We start from the raw sequence: 19,556 nt of genomic DNA, 5'->3' as shown, positions 1-19,556 counted from the left end.
GTCACACTGGAATAGGGTGGGCCTTACATCCAATAACCAATGTCCTCATAAGAAGGGGAGGGGATACAAAGACATACAGAGAAGATGCCCAGTTGAACATGGAGGCAGAATTTGGAGGAATGTAGCTACAAGCCAAGGAACACCAATGATTGCCAAAATCCTTCAGAAGCTAGGCAAGGCAAGGAAGGATTCTACCCAGAGCCTTCAGACACAGCATGTCTTCGCTAACACCTTGATTTTGGACTTCTAGCCTCCAGAACTGTGAGCAAATAAATAATCTCTATTGTTTTAAGCCACCAAGTTTGTGGTCATTTGTATGGCAGCCCTAAGAAACGAATACAGTGGTTTCTGCTGATTTTCTTTTCTACTAGTTTTACATTGGTGGAACACATTTTAGTAATCTCCACCATAAGTAAATTACACCTATAGGGAAAGTAGTTAGAGTAGAACAAGGTTACACTGGTTTTCTATGGAGCCTTTCATACACATCGTTCCTGAAGCTGCATCACTAGGTGCTGTATGAAAGCGAAAATGAGGGTGAAGCTATTATACCCCTTTCAACTGCGGATTCAGAGCTTAGGCACCAACAAGCCGTCATTATGGAAGACACAGAAAGCCTTGAACCTGGAGAGATAATGTCCTACTGCCGTGGTGAAGTTCCATCCAATTTTAAACTTCCAAGGAATCCATGATCTCAGTCATGCTAAGGTGTCACTTCTGGTGTTACATCTAAAAGGATAAAGGCCAGAGTGAAGGCAAAAATAGATTGCCCAACTCTTAACCCCAGTAGAGTACCAGAGAATTGACAAAATCTGAAAACACCCTCAAGTCTGAAGCAAGTTTAAATGAAAGAATATGTATTTTGTGTGTCTTGTGATATGTTAGGGGATGGAAAAGAATTACTAAGAGAGATTTTTCAAAAGAGGGAAGTGAACGATGATTAATTCTGTCTATTGGGAGCTTGGCCCTATAGGGATCCACACTGAACTGAGGAAACAGTTCGAATCTTGAGGCTATCCTTCCATGGGTACAATATATACTCCCTTACCAGTTAGAGTGTATCTAGGTCAAGGACGTTTAGCAAAATCCATAAGAGATGAGAGCCCAGTGGTGCAAAACATGAGTTAACACAGCAGTCCTAAGATGGCTCTCTTTGAAATGCCCACTTACAGGGTTGGCCCTTGGCTGGCATCCTGAACTTGGACTTTTGGAGGGTTTCCATCATTCTTGGATATAGTAAGGATGGCTCACTGCCTAAAACCTATAAACACTATGGATTACACCGAACATTTCCCTTCCTTCTGGGATTCTAGAATTTGGGTTTATAATAGGCTGAGGGTGCCCATGTCACCAGCTGTCAAAAAAAGTCTTGAGCACTGTGTCTCTAACAAGCTTTCCCGATAGACAACATTTAGCATGTGTTGACACAACTCATTACTGGGGGGAATTAAGCATGTCCTGTGTGGCTCTACAGGGAGAGGACCCTTGGAAGCTTGTGCCTGGTCTACCCTGGACTTGGCCCCATGTACATTTTCCCTTTGCTGGTTTTGTTTTATAGGTTTTTGTTTGTTTGTTTTTGTTTTTGTTTTGTTTTGTCTTGTAATGGATCTTAGCCATTCGTATGACCATATATTGTGTCCTATGAGTGAGTCCTCCTAATGAATTCTTGAACCTGGGAGTGATTTGGGGGACCCTGACACACCAGCTCTTCCACAATATCAGCCAACAGTTCCACCTCAGTGTGCCCCTATTCCCCATTAGCACCCTCAGATTACACAATACTGAACTCAGACTTAGCTAAGGAGAATTTACCCACGATATTTTGAAGAGTGGACAGGTTTTAATTCTTGTAGTCAAGTAAAGAGCAACACGTTTTATTTTGGATGTGTATTTGGGTACTTCTTGGTCCTCTTGGTGGCTGAAACAGGACTAACTTGTAAGGGTACTTCTTAAATTATTTGAATATCTAAAATATGTTTACTTGCAAATTTTAAAATACTGCTTGCTGTCCTTCTGTTCTTGAATACATTAAACTTGTTCTTGCCTCAAGCTTTTGTAGCAGCTTTTCCTGTCTGTACTGCTTTTTCCCACAGGTTTGCATACCTGCCTCTGCCTTTTCAGTCCGTGTCAACTGTCATCTCCCTGGAGAGAAGCCTTTCCTGACCACACTATCTAAAGCCAGCCCCACCCCACCCACAGATCACCTTGCTTTTGCTGCGTCATAGGACATATCCCAACCTGCTGTTCTATTCATGCTTTGTTTAGTGAAAGCCTCCTCCCACTGAAATATAATTTCCAACAAGGATTTTGTTTGATTTGATCAGCATTTTATTCTGTGCTAAAACAATTCCTGGAAGAAAAACTAGGCATTCAATAAATATTTTTGAATACACAAATAATTAAATCATTTGACTAAATAATTAACAATTTAGAAATTGCACTTAACAGCTTTTAGGAGACTAGCCCAGTTTTGCCTTTTTTTTTCCTTGTTGCCATATTCACTGTATTCCCCTTTACATTCTCCTTTCATCAATGGGCAGTCACTGTTTTCATTTCACCGGACCCCCAAAGTAGCCAGACAGGCAGATGGAGAAGCAACACCATCAATCAGTGTCAGGTGTGCACCATCTTCTTGATTTGAAAAGGCCAGCACTGTCATTTAAACATCATCCAATCTCTTTGCATCTTACAAGGTTGGATTTCCACAAAAAGCAAGGAGGCAATTGCTATGGATTGTATGCTGCATATTGGCAGGGTAGATGTCATTAAGATTCACTTCCTTGCTTCTCCAATTCAATTGCTTCTGTGAAAGGCAGTGGATTTCTCTTGCCTTCTTCAATTTAGATTTATTGAATTTCTGAATTTCAGCCATATCTTGTTTGTCAGATATTTTGGCAGATTAAGCAGTAATGGGGTTCATAGAAGAAAGTCAGATTCTGTAGAAGCTACTGTGCCCCCCTCTCTGACGTCTCCATTGCTCATTTCAGCCTCTTCTGTTAGTGCACTATGCTTATTCTCCTTGTACCCTAAGTATTTCCTTCTGCCTTCCCTGACTGCACCTGTCCTCAAGGTTCAGCCTTCTGCAATTCTCCCACAAGGAAATTCTGGAGCTCATTTTCTACCACTGAGTTTATGGTTCTATTTATCCAGCTCTCAGCTTCATCCAAGGTCTATCTCCAGTGGCTTGTGGACATTTGCATCGGAGGTTCAGCCTTTAATGCAATATGTCTAATACCTAATCTAGCACCTACTGTCCAAAGCAGAAACTCCTTTCAATTTTCTGCTTCTGCTAATGTACCCACATATATTTTAAGAATAACAAATCTGAAATCATTCTTTCTCCACTATCAATGTACCCTTCACAATCAGTTATCTTGAAACCATATACATATTTTATTAGCTATCCCTTCTTTACCATTCCCTTCACTCACACTCTAGCATAGATTGACAGCACAATACCCCAAGATTACTACAGAGCCTTCTAATTCAGGGTTTTGCAAAGTATGGTCCAGCCACCCAGGCAGCAGAATCATTTGAGGAGCTTGTTATAGATTCCTGAAAACGATCTGAGCTCTCACTGCAGAATTAAAATTTCTGAGTATGGGGCCTAGAGTTCTGCATTGAGATACACCTCTGTGTAAAGACAACCGCTTGATACCTAATCCATTCACATGCAATGGAGAGTATAAATTGCACCTTAAGGATCAGAAAGCCCTTATTTTATAGAAAAGGAAACTAAGATCCAGGGAAGTTTTCACTTATGAGTCACAGTGATAGGTAAGTGGCAAAGCTTGGACTAGATCTCAAGCCTTATAATTTTCAAGTCATGCCTGACTGGTAGCCTTTTAAAAGCCTGCATGGGGGTACCTGGGTGTCTCAGTCGGTTAAGCATACGATTCTTGATTTTGGTTCAGGTTATGATCTCAGGGTTGCGAGATCAAGCCCCGTGTCAGGCTTAGTGCTCAGGGTGGAGCAGAGCCTGCTTGAGACCCTCTCGATATTCCCACCCTCCTACTCTCTTTCTCTCAAATAAATAAATAAAATAAAATAATTGGGTTTTTTTCTGAAGAAAGGCCTGCGTATAATGTTGGCCTTTGGATGGCATCTGGGAACTTTGATTTGGAGAGGGTTTCCAGGACTGATAACAGTGGCTTACTGTGCCTAATTTTTTTTTTCTTACAAAAAATATGGTTTAAAGTGAACACCAGCTTTCCTTCTGAGAGTCTGGATTTGGGTACATGTCAAACAGAGGATGCTATGTGAACAGCCCCCAATAAAAACCCTGAGTACTGAGTCTCTAAAGAGCTTCCCTGGTTGGCAACATTTCACAGGCATTGTCACAACTTGTTACTAAGGGAATTAAAGGTGTCCTGATTGACTCTACTGGGAAAGTACTCTTGGAATCTTGCACCTGGTTTCCCTTGGACTTTGCTACATGTGCCTTTTTCCTTCATTGATTGTGCTTGGCATAATTTCACTGTAATAAATCACAGCTGTGAATATTATGACTGTATGCTAAGTCCATGCATCCTCCTAGTGAATCATCAAACATGGGGTGGTCCTGGGGACCTCATGACATGCAAGCCAATGCTTTCCATAATGTATTTCACTGCCACTCTTATGGGCTATATATAAGAGGTGGTAGGAATAGTCAAAACAGCATCACCTTAAAGAAAAAAAAAGAGCATGATCTAAATGCTGACTTAGTTGCTAAGCTCCATTACTTTTCTGAGTCATGCTTTTGTTGTCTATAAAACTAGGCCAATAATATGTAATTTTTAAGGTTTTTACAAAGATTTTGATATAATAGTACAAGAAATCCACCTTCTAGGGAAGAGCTATTATTTTTATTCAGACTCTTGGATAAGATGGAATGATCAGAATTAATTCTATGGATCCACATTTATGTATCCATATATCCATGTAGCAGTGGAGCTAATTATATAGACTAAAAGGTTCCAATTATGTTGGAACTTGTGAGCAGATTGTTTTTCTCAGGATCTGCGTAGAGCTCCTCTAACTAAGGACTTGCAGTGGGAATTGTTGTGTGGAGAGCGAGCACAGAAAGAACACATTTATACTCATTCTCAGCTTTCAACCCATGCTTGGTTATTTGTCTATTGCTTTTAGGGTCCTGCCCACTCCACTGATTTCTGGGTCCTGACCTCTTTCTCATAGCCAGTCTGCACTCTGTAACCCTTTATTGGATGCTCAGCTATTCCTCTAGCTTTATTCTTTTCCAGCCACTAGTTCACACGGGACTTACTCACCATCGTTCTCTTGGTTCTCTGTGGCAAATCCCCACTAAAACTTCTCTCCTGGATGTGCCCTGGGCCTCATCCCTTAACCTGCTTGTAATATTTGCTTTTGAGTAAAGTTTAGTTTACTTTTGTGGAACCAGAATTATTAGGCAAATGTAATCCCAGTCAGTGGCAGCATAGTTGGAAGAAAAACTCATTTATGTTTACTTATTCTTTTAGTTCCATGCGTCCAGAAGATGAACACAGCACTTCTTAACACTAACGTTGTCCCATCTGAAATAATGTCACTAAAAGGCTTAAAGATGAGTTATTTCAAATCTCTTTAGCAATTCAAATGGGGTAGATAAATTCTTTTGTCTTACCAATCAGGAATATCCACACTATGTTAGCCACCAACATTTTGAGATTTTATATTATAGTAGCTAGTACGTTCCTAATTAAGTTGTTTCACCTCTTTATGCCAATCTATTTGGGTTGTTATAGGATTAAATGAGTTAGAACAATGCCTAACACATATTAAATGCTCAATAAATGTTAGCTATTAATAGTATTACTTGCTCTGATGCTAACTAGTTATGAGTCATTGACCATGTCAGTTTCCCTGGACATCTATTTCTTCAACTGTAAAATATGAGTTACACTTGACACTTTCTAAGTTTCTCTAAGTTTGAAATTCTATAATCAGTAATCTCTTCAAATTTCTAAGAAGAAAAGTATCTTAAACCACAGAAAGTGACCAGAGGATGAAGGGAGAAGCATTCGGAACATCAGACAAAGAGAGAAGGGAGGAAACAGAGAACAGTACAAAGGATGCTGAGCAGGGGGAAAAAAACCTTATTTAAAGAGAAGTATATCTTCTTTTTGAAATTCACCACTTCTGAAATAAGCTTTGAAGAGAAGATTTACCAACCGGGCTGTGTCCGTGAGACTTTCATTCACACCCAGATGAATGTCTTGTGTGGTAAGAAAACAAGGGTGTCCTCCCAGAAGTGCAAAACCTATAATAAAAGAAAAAGAAAAAGAAATAGTCTTTTGGGAAAAAAAAGAACCAAAGTAGCAAACAAAATTATGAGGAATTGGCACTATCTTAATTGAAAAGTCAAAATCTTTAAAACTCTCTATCGTCTCTGCTAGGGAATTCTGTACCCTCAACTCTCCTTCAGATATGTACCCATTTCTCCTCCCTATTGTTAAGAACCTGACAATAATGGGGCATCATTCCCTTTTGGAGGCCATGCCTGGTTTTGGTTCTTTAAAATATATGATGATTTTCATCCCAGAAAATGGGAAAAGAAACTATAGTGTGGGATATTGTGGATTACAGTGGAATACTACTCAGTAATAAAAAGGAATGAGCTACTAATACATACAACATGGATCAATCTCACAGACATTAGGCTAGATGAAAGAAGCTACAGACAAAAGAGTAGATGATGTATAATCCCACTTATATGAAGTTCTGGAACAGGCAAAATTGCCAGACAGTGGCAGAAATTAAAAAATGCATTTGCTTCTGGAGAGGTTGAGTAGCTGGGAAGGAGCATTGGTGAACTTTATAGGGTAATGGGACTATTTTATACCTTGATAGAAATTGTAGGTCAAAAAAAAAAAAGGAAGTAAGTAGTTCCTTCTGAAATGGAATGAAATAATTATATCCTACCTATCTTATACTGTTTAAGAGTGTTGGCTTAAATATGTCCAAACCAAATGGTTTTTAGCTAGAGGGTACTATGTTCCGACTCTAGCAATGGCTATTCACAGAACATTGCCATAAGCTGACACTTAATAAACATTCTTCCATTGAAACCTTCACTCTAACAAAAGTACAGGAGATATTCTATATAAGAATTTAGAGACAAGGATTCTGAGAATCAAGAGCTTAAAACCTTGTTCAAGAATGTTTTTAAGAACTTGTACCCCTAGGGTTTGCCGCAGGGGAGCCATGCCCTGAGCCGACTTACATTGGAATTTGCAAAGACAGGACAATATAGTGGAGCTGGACTCAGTCTTCATCTGGAAAATCAGGCAACTGGCCTAGAGCCCTAAGATCCCTTGCAGATGTGCTGTGCTACATCCCAGGTAAAATCAGACAACATGAAACACAGTAATGATCCTACTTGCAATGGGTCCTGTAGTAAAGAGTCTGACTCCAGTTATGATGTTTAACTACTACCAGTTGTAAAGCCAACCATCACACTTCCTTCTCTTTCTACCCTGTATCTGGGCAAGCTAGTCAGAAAGTGCACATGCTCCTTCCTTTGGCACTAGCAGGAGGTTCAAACTAAACAAGGCCTGCTCTGTGCATGGGAATCTTCACCCCAACCTTACCTCCTATCCACATCCAGGCCAGTATCATTTCTCCACTCTCTAATGCCACTCTAAGGCCAGCATGGGACACAGTCCTACCCTACCCAGAAAGCCACATTATGTGAGTAACAAACCTGTTCATACCCTTCTGGTACATGTGTGGCATCCTCACCATCAACAATCAAACCAAATTTTGGTGGAAGGCACATTTCATCTCTGTAGAGTGATCATAATAGGCCTTGGCATCGCAGCATGGTTCTGAAATTTATTCATTCATTCTAAAAGCATGTGTTTGGTGATACTCTATGCACTGGGGAAAACATTATAAACAACAGGGTACAATTCCCTGCTTACATAGAACTTACATTCCAATGGGGAGAGACAAGTAATAAACTGAATGAGTTAATTAAATATGTTGTATGTTAGATGTTGTTAAGTGTCATAAGAAAAATAGAGTGGGGGCTGGGGATAGGGAATGGAAGGAATATGAGTTGTAATTTGAATGTGGTCAAGGAAGCCACACTGAAACATACCAGATGGTGGAAAGAGAATGTCCCGAGGTCCTTAGAAAGGAGCATGACTGGTGGGTTCAAGGCACAAGAAGATTGGTAGGGAAGGTGCAGAGTATGTGAGGAGGAGAGTAGTAGGAGGTGAGGTTGCAGAAGGTAGGTAGAGAGGAAGCAACAACTTTGACTTTTGTCTGAGTAAGACAGAAAGCCCTTAGAGGGTTAGAGCAGAAGAGTCACATGGTAGACTTATGTTTTAATACAACCTCTGTAGTGGGGCAAGGGCAGAAGCAGGGACACCCGTTCCTAGACCCATTGGCAAAACTTTGGGTGAGAGCTGATAGCTTGGACCAGGATGGTAGCCCCTGAAATGATGACAAAGTTATTGGAGTCTTCATATGTTTTGGAAAGTAGAGCCAGCACTCAGCCGGTGACCTTGCTTCATGGGTCACTAAAAAGACAGTAGCAATCAGAGAACTTCCAGATTCCACCACCCATTTCCCCACCTGCCAGCATCTGTACCCATATATTCTGCTTTCCTTCCTATTAAGCATAGATGATCTTTTTATATCCTATGTGTGTACTAGAAACCATGCCTTCTTGCATACTCAAGAACATTGCTCTAGCAATTCTTCCCTTTCTCCCTTACATTACCTTCATCATAAAAATTCTCTTCTCATTTTTTCACTCATTAATAAAAAACAAATGCAAATTTTCTCTTGTCCCTATTTCTCCTGCTAATAACCCTTTAACTCTTTGCTCCCTCTGCAGCAAAACCTTGCTTTTTCTTTCTCTCTTGAGTTTCTCTTTTCTCATTTCCCTCAAACCTATCCCCATAAGACTTTGCCTGCCCCCAACACTGAACCAAAACTCCTTTCATCACTTACCAATGATACATCCAATGGCCATTTCAGTTCTCAGTTTTCTTGAATTAGCAGCATTTAACAAATTTGTTCACCATCTTCTCCTTGATAAACTTCCTCACACATTGCCCAGGACAATCTTTATAATTTTGATGTCCCCCAGGCCCAGTCCTTGGTCTTCTTCGCTCCATCTATACTCATTCCCTTTCTAATCATATCCAGCCTCATGGCCTAAAATGCCATCTATATGGTGATGACTCCCAAATATCTCTAGGATAAATCTCACTCCCATACCCCAAACTAATAACCAACTGCCTTCTCAACATCTTTGCTCATGTATCTAACAGACTTCTTTTTTTTTTTTTAAAGATTTTGTTTATTTATTTGGCAGACAGAGATCAGAAGTAGGCAGAGAGGCAGGCAGGGAGAGAGGAGGAAGCAGGCTCCCTGCCAAGCAGAGAGCCCGATGCAGGGCTCGATCCCAAGACACCGGGATCATGAGCTGAGCCGAAGGCAGAGGCTTTAACCCACTGAGCCACCCAGGCACCCCTCTAACAGACTTCTTAAACTCAGTACTTCCCAAGCTGAACTCTTGATCTTCCCTTCCATCCTGCTCCACCTGGTCCATCCTGCTTACAGTTGCTCAGGTAGAAACCTTGAAGTCATCCTTAAGGTCTCTTCTCTTACCTAATACATCAGAAATCTTTTGGCTGTCCCTTTAAAACATATCCACAACCCCTCTTACTTCCCCCTCCCACTGCTACCACTTTGCCCTTGCCTCCATGTATTATGCTACCTACTGATGGATTTCACTGCTTCTACCTTGTCTCCACCCCCAACCCCTGCAGTTTATTTTCAACAGAGCCGTCCAAGAGAGCTTTTTAAAATGGAAGTTAGATCATATCCCTCTGTTCAAAACCCTCCAAAGAGGAGTGCCTGAGTGGCTCAGTGGGTTAAGCCTCTGGCTTTGACTCAGGTCATGATCTCAGGGTCCTGGGATTGAGCCCTGCATCTGGCTCTCTGTCCCTTTGCATCTCCCCCCTCTGCCTGCCTCTCTGCCTACCTGTGATCTCTCCCCCTGCTTGTACTCTCCCTCTCTGTCAAATAAATAAATAAAGTCTTAAAAAAAAAACCCTCCAAAGATTCTCCATTTCACTCAGAGCAAAAGCCAAGTTCAAATAATGGAGTAGATGTTTTGCCCTCAGCTCCAGGAACATTCTTCTCCTTATTTCCATCATACTGTATCATCCACTTATTTATTATGTCTATTGTTTATTGTCTGTGTACCCACTAGAACACAAGATCAAGGAAGGCAGGAAAGTTCCTCTGTTTTGTTCACTGATTTATCACTCTCAAGAACCTAGAATACATACTGGTACATAGTAAGGACTCAACAAATCCTTATTGAATGAAAGTAGGGGGGATTTTGACTCTAGGGAGGGGACCCATTCTTTTCATTTGCAAACGTCTCCTAGTGTTATTAGCAGAAAGAACAGAATTTTCTATTATGTGAGAAGTGGACTGATGGGAATTTAGTGATTATAGTCCATAATCACTCTTGAGTATTTAATGTGTTTCTAAACGGGGAACATCACCTAAACAAATGTGAATACCGCACATTTACCAAGAAAGTATTTATTGTGCACCTACTGTACGCCTAGTACAGAACTGAATGTCACTGAGGGTTGGAAACTATGGAGGGAGGTTTGAAACAGTTTAAGACCTCTCAGCAGGTCTGCTCCAAGTCATACTCTTACTTTGACTAAAAGTTATTTTGCTGTAACAATGCAGGATTAGGGTGCTGCCTTTTCACTTTCCTCTTTGAGCTACAAAGAAGATTCACCTCAAGCCTGGGCTTATGAGATAGGAGTAGGGAGAGCGGTTATAGAAAATGTTAAGAAGTGGGAGTCCAAGCCTTCAGCAGTTCTCGAAGGAGATAAGATAGGGGGACATTGCCTCTGAGAAGGAATTTCCTTTGCAATTGTGGTCACTGGTCAGAAAGGAGCCTCAGACCCCAGTTTAAAAAGCGCAGGTCAAGCATTTGCCAGCTTACTGGACCTGGCTGGTGATAGGTGCTTCTGGAGAGCATCAGGGATTTGGAGAAGCCTCCAGGAGCCACCATTGCCAAGGAGGGGAGGGCAGAGGGATGGGGCTCGCCTCTCTCTTCACCCTTCATCCATAGAAGTCTGCTTTTATCTGTCATCTGTTTATGCATTCGTGTGGGATATTTTTGAACAAAGATTTTCTTCTATTAATATCTTGGTTTCTGCCTGGGAAAATAAGTGTACATCTGATTTTGCTCTTTCCCTCACAGATCCGTGCAAGCTTTGGAAGGAAAGGTATAAATAGAATTCATGCACTAGAAATGTGAGGGCTCTGAGGGCTCTTGGTGGCAGAACTAAGGCAGCCATGAGTCTCCCTGTGCTTCTTTTTCATACCTGCAGAATAGCATCACGATTTTTTATTTTGTCATCTTCGTAAAGATGATACATTTGAAATAGCTTGGAAAGCATCAGCTTCTTTGTCTCCTTGAAAGTGAAATGCCAAAGTTAAATAATGAAAAGAACCCTCTCTTAGGATGCCTTGTGCGTTTTTTCTATCAGCTACTGCACTTACCGAGATTAATAAATGTATCCCTCTATCTGCTCAATTAATTTGCAATAAAAGAATATAATCATCGGTAGACACGCAGGAGAATTGCACAGTTTGCCTGGCAGGCGTATACACAGAGTGGGGGAGGAATAAATGATCTACAGCTACACACAGTGACGTCGGCACATCTCACTAACGTAGTGCCGAGCAAAAGAAACCACACACAAAAGAGCATATGCTGAATGACTCCATCACAGGCAAAAGGAATCTGTGGTGTGAGAAACCAGGATCATGGTTACCCTTTGGTAGGGGGAGTAGCAACTAGAAGGAGATACAAGGGAGGGCTTCTGGGTGCTCTTAATGTCCTATTTCTCTCTCTGGCTATTAATTACAAGGATATTTTTACTGTAAGAATTCATCGAACTATATACTTCAGGATTTGTGCACTTTTCGGTAGACATGTTACACCTTAATGAAAATATTACATGAGCAATTCGTATGGCTTAAGTTGAGTGGCGAATTTTATTCTGTCCTCTGAGATAAGTAGAAATACGGTTGTATCTCTGCCACTCAGGCTGGGGATGGAATCCTCCAGGACTTTCCTATGATGAGGCTGGCACAAATCCGAGGCAAGAATAGACAGTTTTAATTACATCCTACTTCCATTCTGAATAGCAACATAACAGGTTTTGATGAAGAATTGTGCCAAAGGACAACGGATGAGGCACATGCGCATTATAGAAATGCTCTGCTGTGATTTGGGTTGAGGTTTACTGTGTTTACTGTTTCTGTAAACATTTAAAGCAACTCCTAACTCTGACAGATTCTCCTCCTGTTGCGTTTGACTGGGTGCCATATACAATTAGACTCATGGATATTTATTGAAGATAATGGTGACTACTCTGTGAACCATAACTTTTTATGGTCAGATGTTGCTTTTCTCATGTATTTGTTGTTACAGTTTGCAATTTTGTGCCTGTTTCAGAGAGCTTCTATATAGAAAACCACCGCCTAGCAAAATGTTTAATGCCATCTGTGGAAACAATTTTACTGGAATAAAACATGACTATGACGTGTTCAAATTAAATTAGATACTTAAAAAATACATTTAGTCATAGCTTCCAATCCTGGGTCTGCCATTTATTAGCTATGTGTCTGTGGGCCATTTGCTGAACCCGTTTCTGCCTGTTTTCCTCAATGGTCTTGTCCTCATGGAATTGTCATAAGGATTAAGTGAGATAATCCCTGTAATTAATGTGGAACACTTGGCACAGGATCTGCACCCGAAGGCTTATTAAGTCTTCCCTCTTGGTTTTATTAATAGCTTAACTACTACATTATATGTGAATGGCAAAACTGATAAGTTATTCAGGGATATTTGACATCAAAAATAGCATAGCGTCTGTACAGAGAAAAGGTGTAGAAAACACCAACAACTAAGAAAAATTAATTTTAAAAACCTTAAAATTGAGGTATGTACTCATGTCTATGTACTCATCCATTCTTTTGATGACTTCAGAACAAGAACACCTCTCTTAAGTACTAATGATAAAATAAAATTCTGCCCAACTCATAGAAGGTCAGTCTTATAAAGGAACAGAATTTGCGAATTACTGACTGGTTTATGCAATATTTATTTTTCCTCAAATGTCAACATGATTTCTTAAAGGACCCATCTTTAAAAAGCAGTATGTAGGGGCACCTGGGTGGTTCAGTGGGTTAAGCCTCTGCCTTCGGCTCAGGCTCTGATCTCAGGGTACTGGGATCGAGCCCCCCATCGGGCTCTCTGCTCAGCAGGGAGCCTGCTTCTTTCTCTCTCTGCCTGTCGCTCTGCCTACTTGGGATCCCTCTCTCTCTGTCAAATAAATAAATAAAATCTTTTTTTTAAAAAGGCAGTATGTTCTCATATGTTTTCTTCCTGGGACTAAAAGACAAGGTGACACATTATGGGTGTTTCCCCTCACCCTCCTTTCTTCTCTCCAGGGTCAAGGGGAGTGCATTAGTAAGAACAGTAAACCTGAGACCTGAATCCTGGTGCTATTTGTATTACCAAGTCACTTAATCCCTCCGAACTCTATTTTGCTATATATTTGATGAACCTCATTACTGATTATTACAAGGCAAGAACTGCATGAAGTAGTTGTTTGCTTCTAAACCCTAGAAAGCTCTTATGAGGCACCTGGGTGGCTCAGTTGGTTAAGCGTCTGAATCTTGATTTCAGCTCAGGTCGTGATCTCAGAGTTGTGAGATCTAGCCCCGCATTGGGCTCTGCCCTGGATGTGGAGCCTGCTTAACATTCGCTCTCTGCCCCTCCTCTCTCTCTCTCTCTCTCTCTGTCTCTCTCCCTCTCTGAAATTAATTAATTAATTAATTGACCCTAGAAAGCTCTGATGCTTGTAGATAGGATGAGATATTTGAAGAATCAAGTAGTGTGTTTTTGTTTGTGGTGCCTCCTCCTTGAGCCTCTCCATTTGTCCATTTGAGCGGTCATGTTATTAATTCAAGGGAGATCTGACAGAGCAGAAATGCAGAGAAAGAAAAGAGGTGATATGTGGCTTATGAGTTTCAAAATGGACTTTTGGAAATATAACAGAGTTAATAGTTTGAGAAAAAAGAAATTCTGAGTTTCCATTCCTTACAATTCCAGGCACAAACAGTAGATCTGAAAGAAATCTTGGATAGTCAGAGCCAGTTTTTTCTTCCTGCTTTATCACCTAGCCCCCGATACTTGCACTTGAGAGAAGCAGCAACAGAAACAGAAATTGATGGACCTTTGACACTGTATCCTGTGGTCTGTCCTGCAGGCCTGCTACTGAAGTGTGGGAAGCATGATGGAAATTTTAGGTGAGTCTGGGGAATTCCAAAGCTGATAACACCCGTGTCTCGCTTTTCAGACAGAGCTCTAGGAGACAACACATGTTCTAGAACTCCCTGGAACACAGCCTGAAGAAAGAAGGAGAGAGAAAGCCTTGCAGTATCTCTGTACCCAGTATGACATGGAGAGTTGTCAAGGGGTTGAGAGAGTCAAACCAAGAAACATTTCAGGTCTTGTGATCCGAGTGAAGCAAACTGCAGCCAAGGTCCAATGGGGATATAGAAGTCCCAGCAGAGGGGCACCTGGTGGCTCAGTGGGTTAGAGCCTCTGCCTTCAACTCAGGTCATGATCTTAGGGTCCTGGGATCGAGCCCCGCATTGGGATCTCTTCTCAGCAGGGAGCCTGCTTCCTCCTTTCTCTTTCTCTCTGCCTGCCTCTCTGCCTACTTGTGATCTCTGCCTGTCAAATAAATAAATAAAATCTTTAAAAAAAAAAAAGTCCCAGCAGACCCCAGTGTGAATATCTGCTGATGATACCCTGATTACCAATGCCCCGATCCCCATAGTCCTGGACATCTTCTTCACATACTCTCCAGGGCTTACCCATGACTGTGGGGAAAGAGAGAGGAGAGCCTACATTGAGGAAGGAAACCCTAAAATGGTTGAGGATGCCTAACATTGAGGAGATTCAGTTTCCACCATCCTGCAAAATTAGAACAAGCAAGAAAAAATTCTTTACCTGCTAGGAAAAAACACATTTCTTGCCCACATGAGTTTGAGGGCTGAGATTTTGTGTCCACTCACATTTTGTACCGAACATGAAAAGCTCTTTGGGACTCGTAATCAAGTCTTCATGGAATTCCTACAGATGACGCTAATCTTTCAGCTTACAGCTTCTTTGAGAATTGGAAAGAACACCCAGAGGCTCGCACTGCTACTCCCAGTGACAGTGTTTTCCCTTTGTGCTTGCTAACAAGACAGACAAATTCCCCCACTGGGCGACTCCTCCCAGATCCTCACCCTCTGGCCCCCTCCTCAGCACAAGCGCAAGTTTGTCTGTGGACTCACCTGTTTCTGTGGAAAGTCTTGTTCGAGTACTTCTTTTTTCAAAAATCATGCCTAAGGACTTCCCTTGTAATAAGGGCAAATACTGAAAATTAAGGACAAGAATACAATTAAAATGAAAAATACTTTATATCCAATATCAAAGATTACGTTTCAAAAGCTATTCTTTGCATTATCAGGAGATGTAGAATAATTTATAACTGCCTCCAAATGAGCATTCAAAATATTACTTAAAAAGTGAATTTAAAGTGTTCTTTTTTTCATGTTCTTTACAAGTAGAGGACGGGAACAGGAAAACTCCTACAGCTTATTGACTTGTAATTAGAAAATATTAGTTGCTCTGGGTTCAACCTGAATACTTGTTCCAAAGTATGCTGATATTTCCAACTGGAACCATCTTTTTACCTAAATTCATGGAAACCCATATCAGTGTTCAAGGACCTTGAAAACGCTTGGTTCAGAGGTGTTTTCTCAGCTAGATACAATGCTACTCTGTCACAACATGGGGCATTAAGACTCCTAAACATGAAGCCCCAGCTACACTTTCATCATACATCCTCCTGGGAGTGCAAAGGCTTTGTTCCTGGAAGTCATTTGGAAACAATCTGGAGAGTTTGGGTGTGGGGTGGGGCTTTCCTCCTTCCTCTTCTCAGAGATAGAGTCTCTCGATAGGATGAGTTCTGGAACAAACAGATTCCTGCCAGCTGACTTTCTTTATACACAAAGTATGAAGAATAGGCCTGGGGTCTTGGGGACCTTTTTCTCCTATTTCAGGTCTTATATGAGAATGTCACCTCACAGCAGTTGGAAACTCTCCTGTTTTCTGAACTTGGAGAGCTAGTGAAATAGATAAGAGAACCAAGGTTGTATAAAACTTCCTCAACCTGAAACCAGCTCTTTAAAGTGCTTTTGAATCAACTTGGAACACAAATATGCTTTCACAATTAAGCAGCCTAAATGAAGCTGCTGCATTAATTAATTGAAATTGGTTGCCAGGAAAAAAAAAGTATCATCCTTATTTTTAACTTGATAGAAAATGCACAGAGAAAAGAATGAAGGTAGAAAAATAAAATCTTTCCAGAGAAATGATTCCTTAGGTCCTGATCCAATTAATAATGAATTTCAACATTCCACATGAAAGAAGTGCAATGACTTGTCATAGAATAACTGATTTTTATGCTTTTTATATGTCTGTACACTCCGTGATAATCAATTACCTTGACTGTGTGGTTTCATTACTTAGCTACTGTTTAGGAATTTTAATATATTTTTTTCCCCTCTTTCTTTGGAAAGGCTGTCTTTAAAAAGGCGGGTTGGTAGTATCAGAAAGAAAATGCTCCATACCTCTCCTTTCTGTTTTATCCTAAATTTGAGATCTGCCGATAGCCATAACATATACTTAATTTCTTCTCCTGTAAAGTTCTTTAGAGTGAGGAGGTCACGACCCTTCAGCTGTACTTTATTTTGTAGTGGTTGTCCACATCTACAAAAAAAGAAAGAAAGAAAAATAAAGAGAAATATATATTTAAGGGAAAAAAAAAAACGCATGACCTATGGTGATTCGTTGTTTTATTCTTGAAACAAAACAGCAAATCACCTGGAGCCTCATGTGTCTCTGCAAAGTATTAAAGCATTAAAATTGATATGGCATTGGTTTACATTTTAGATATCCAATATGTTGGATATTGAGAGAAAAGAAACATTTGAGGAAGGAGTTGAATTCTTATTGGCTGGGAGTAGCCGTATCAGTGGCTTTGCCACTTACTAACTGGCAACTTCAGGCAAGTTACCTAATCTCTCTCTGCACCTGAATTTCTCGCTCACCTAGAAAATGAGTATAATAATCTTACAGGGCTGTGAGGATGAAATGATTTAATACATGGAGATCATACAGGGTCTGCCATATAATAAGCATTTGATAAATTTTAGCTGTCATTATTGATTGATTTTATGATTGATTATACAAACAGAATTTGCAATGTCCGTACAATAGAAAACATTTTCATTCTTTTTCCCCTACCTCCTTTCAAAGCTGTTCCTGGAGATTTGTTCTTTACTTGTCCCTGGTCAAATACAATGGGCCTTGTGGCTTTTCTAGTAACTTTCAGGAAATAAAGTTTAAAAAATCCTCTATGCTTATTTTATTCTCCCACAACGAGCCTCATTAAAATAATATGTAATAATAATAATGATTTTTTTTTAACTTTAAGAAATGTACTGCAAGTTAACACCCTCTTTCCTTCCAGTTCATGCCTAATTCAAGCTGGACCACTTTAGAGGGAGGATGGACCACGAGCTGTCTCCTTTATTTCCCCGCCTTTAGTCCCTCCAAGTGAAGCCTCGGGAAGGTGAGGAGTTAAGAGTCAGGTAAAGTCTGGTTCTGTTCTAGCAATCTAGCGATGGCATAGGTGCTTGAGGCTGTCTCCTTCTCTTCTGGGGTGCTTTTGAGGCTCCTTTGGAGAACTCTGCCATCACTGGGAATTTCTCACGGTAGTCCTTGGTGGTGGACAATTATATTTCTCATACCATCCAAGGGAATGCATCTTGACTCCTTTTGCAGAGATCTCCCCATCCTTCAGGAGGTCTCTTGGCCATCATGTGAAACAATACCATGCTAGGTCTCTTTCTCAGTCTGTATTGGTTCACGGGAAGCTCTTCATGTTCTATGCTCTGACAAGAGTCAGTTTCATTCCAGTACAGACTCCTCTATTGTTCTGCCATCAAAACAGCTAGTCAGCCCCTCCCTCTTACTCTAGATTTCCCAGGTAGAGGCCTGGATTTGGCCTATGGTGTCCTCAAGCTGGTGTCCTCAAGCTCGCCTATTAAAGATAACGATGCCATTAGAGTCACTTTCCCTAGGTTTAAGGTGAGGAGAGAGTACCTCTTCCTGTCGTACACAGTGGTAACTCTTTAAAAATCCTCTTCTAATCAACAATCCAGCTCTTGGTTTCTGCAGTCCATTTTAGAAGCTGGAAGTGGTCACCAGTGGGTTGCAAAACTAATTCTTGTGTATCTCCTTTGCTCCTGTTTTAGTGGCATAGCATTTTATGTTGGAATGAGGGAAGAGTCAACACCTGTTGGGCCTGAGCAGAAACTGAGATGGAAAGAGTCCCACTTTAACATTTGGTTACATTGTGATGACAATAATTATTATTTGGGATAATCAGTATCTAAAAGTGAAAACATTTATTCTTTCATTTACCCAGTGTTACCTCTGTTTAACAATAATTATATTGTATACAATTAGAAATTATGAGTAACGAAGGGCAAATTGTGGTTCACCACAGGTACTAAACATTAATCTTATTACAAGTAAAACAACGTCACAAAATGGTCATGCTTGAATTTCAGCCTAACAAAAGAGCTTGGGCTACCTGAGATGAAGAATAAATCCTTTGGTGGGATTTATGTATGTCTTGCAATGATGACAAGAGGATAGGTAGGAAAATCACAAATTCACTCAATTTGTTGTTTCCACTGCATGATGTCAAATAACTTAGACCAAGGAATATTTTACTGAACATCCAACTTTCTGGCAGAGTTGATTGGTTCATTTAGTCTTTGATAGATGAATAGATCTTTTTCAGTTGACTTTTTGTGATGTTAGGTCCTTCAGAGATTCTAGTTAGTAAGGAAAGGAACTTCCATAAAGATCAAGGGTTTATGAGTTAGTTGGCTAATGGTTGATTGATTTATTTAATGTAAGACTAATGACGGGGGCGCCAGGGTGGCTCAGTCACTTAAGCGTTTGTCTTCAGCTCAGGTCATGATCTTGGGGTCCTGGGATCAAGCCCTGTGTCAGGCTTTCTGCTCAGTGGGGAGTCTCCTTCTCCCTCTCCCACTGACCTTCCCCTTGCTCACACTCTTGCTTCCTCTCTCTCTCTCAAATGAATAAATAAAAAATCTTTAAAAAAAGATACTAATGACATTTAATTCTTTTTTAAAAAGATTTTATTTATTTATTTGACAGAGAGAGATCACAAGTAGGCAGAGAGGCAGGCAGAGAGAGACAGGAGGAAGCAGGCTCCCCACCGAGAGCCCGATGCGGGGCTCCATCTCAGGTCCCTGGGATCATGACCTGAGCTGAAGGCAGAGGCTTTAACCCACTGAGCCACCCAGCACCCCATGACATTCAATTCTAATAGAAA

At 40.7% G+C, this 19,556-nt stretch overlaps 1 protein-coding gene and 1 pseudogene across 1 annotated transcript in view; both read right to left on the bottom strand.

Annotated features, from left to right (window-relative positions):
* OTC (ornithine carbamoyltransferase) overlaps window positions 1-19,556 on the bottom strand; it is a 60,118-nt gene that overhangs the window by 30,868 nt on the left and 9,694 nt on the right. Inside the window, exons 2-4 of the mRNA XM_032883150.1 lie at window positions 16,753-16,891; window positions 15,412-15,493; window positions 6,172-6,259 (exon numbers count right to left, since the gene is read on the bottom strand). Of these exons, the coding sequence (XP_032739041.1) occupies window positions 6,172-6,259; window positions 15,412-15,493; window positions 16,753-16,891 (309 nt within the window). The remainder of the gene's footprint in view (window positions 1-6,171; window positions 6,260-15,411; window positions 15,494-16,752; window positions 16,892-19,556) is intronic.
* Window positions 2,753-2,899, bottom strand: LOC116882647 (annotated as a pseudogene).

This window comes from Lontra canadensis, unplaced genomic scaffold, assembly GCF_010015895.1.
Source record: "Lontra canadensis isolate GAN:19392208 unplaced genomic scaffold, GSC_riverotter_1.0 scaffold86, whole genome shotgun sequence".
Classification (NCBI taxonomy): Eukaryota; Metazoa; Chordata; class Mammalia; order Carnivora; family Mustelidae; genus Lontra; species Lontra canadensis.
This window is presented reverse-complemented; position numbering and strand designations above follow the sequence as displayed.